Raw genomic sequence first — 1,606 nt, forward strand, 5'->3', positions numbered from 1 at the left:
CCGTGGAAGTAACAACCAACTCCTCCGAGGCAGCATCCTGGCTCTCCTCTGGACTCACGGCTCTTGCATATGACCGCGGTTTGATATTCAGTCCAGATATTATCACTTCATTGATCCGAGTGTACTGCTCTAAATCCTCGACTCTGTTCTCCAGGGCTGCGATCTTCTCGTCTTTCATTATCATTTCTTCCTTCAACTCTTCGAGTTTCCCGACAAGTTCCAGGATCTTTGCCTGTTGCTCCTTGATAGCGACAACTTCTATGGTCAACTTGTCTAGTGACTGTTTGATTTCGGCATTAGTCGGCATCTCGCGTGTGGTTTGATTCGCCTCACGTTGCTCACTGAATGAGTTTCTGAAAACTCTGCAATGCCTCGAAACGACCTCTGAAGACACCGATCATCCCCTTTGACTCTTAACATTTAAAATGATGCATGTTTTATCAAACTAACCTTTTGTGGCATCTTTTCTCTAGCCTGGGTATCCGAAACCTCTCATCACAGAAGTTGCACTGCTTCTAATGATGAAGGAAGAGCCCGTAAGCCCTCACTCCATCCAGCTCTACGAGTGGTTTGAGCATCCCCGAAAATTCACACTCATCATGGAGTTTCCAGATCCCTGCGAGAGCTTGCTGGACTTCATCAACAACAATCCTCCAATGAGTGAGACAACAGCGCGGGTCATCATGCGTCAGGCTGTGCAAGCGGTCCAGCACTGCGTTGAACATGGTGTTTTTCATAACGATATTCATCCAGAGAATATCCTGTTGAGAAAACACACCTTGGAGCTCAAGTTGATCGACTTTGGCTGCGGTCATCTACTTGACAGGACAGGCTACAACTGCACGAAATACAGAGGTGAGTTGGCATTTAGTGTAACAGAGAGTGGAAACCAGCATGTAGTGATTTATTGATCATGAGATGTTTTAAAGTATTGCTAAATGCTGAAAATGTCTTGCTCACAGGAATAAACGGTTACATTCCACCTGAGCTCTTCATCTATGGCAAATTCTACTGCGTCCAAACAAACGTCTGGGCTCTTGGAGTCTTGCTGTATGAGATGATGAACAGGTGTCCTCCATTTCGTGACAGAAACCAAGTCATGGAAGCCGACGTCAGATTTGTCAACCCAGATTTATCTGAAGGTGAGAGAATAGCATTGATGCACACATACAGCCTTTGCACAGAATGAACAAACACTGGTGGAGAGCATAGTACAACACAAAGCTGTTTTCATACATGCCAACATTAGTGTCACATGATCATGACTAAGCGGCTCTCTCCTGAAAACAGAATGGCGTGATCTGATTCTTCAGTGTCTAACCCGTGATCTAAGTGAACGGCCGGTCATCGAAGAGATCTTGCAGCATGACTGGTTTGAAACAGTGGATCTAAAATGAAGAGAGTCAGAGGTGAGACATTTGTCATCTTCAATATATAATATACATTTCAAATATGATTAGTGAAGTGAGTTAATTTGAGCAATCTTGGTGTACTATAATAAACGATGACAGGAAAAAGACTTGAGTAAAAGACAGTCAGTGTGAAGAATGCTCTGCCTTTTTCTTTGCCAGGGTTGGACATACAGCATCCAGTGAAAAAGCAGATT

The 1,606-nt window shown here is 44.0% G+C and overlaps 1 protein-coding gene across 1 annotated transcript; it reads left to right on the top strand.

The window, feature by feature from the left end:
- The first annotated feature begins 521 nt into the window (after positions 1-521).
- Positions 522-1,397, top strand: LOC141332980 (serine/threonine-protein kinase pim-3-like). Its single transcript, XM_073837936.1, has 3 exons — positions 522-855; positions 963-1,142; positions 1,291-1,397. The coding sequence occupies exons 1-3, from the start codon at positions 522-524 to the stop codon at positions 1,395-1,397; spliced, it is 621 nt and encodes a 206-aa protein (XP_073694037.1).
- Positions 1,398-1,606: the final 209 nt, after the last annotated feature.

The sequence above is a fragment of the Garra rufa genome, chromosome 4 (assembly GCF_049309525.1).
Source record: "Garra rufa chromosome 4, GarRuf1.0, whole genome shotgun sequence".
Classification (NCBI taxonomy): Eukaryota; Metazoa; Chordata; class Actinopteri; order Cypriniformes; family Cyprinidae; genus Garra; species Garra rufa.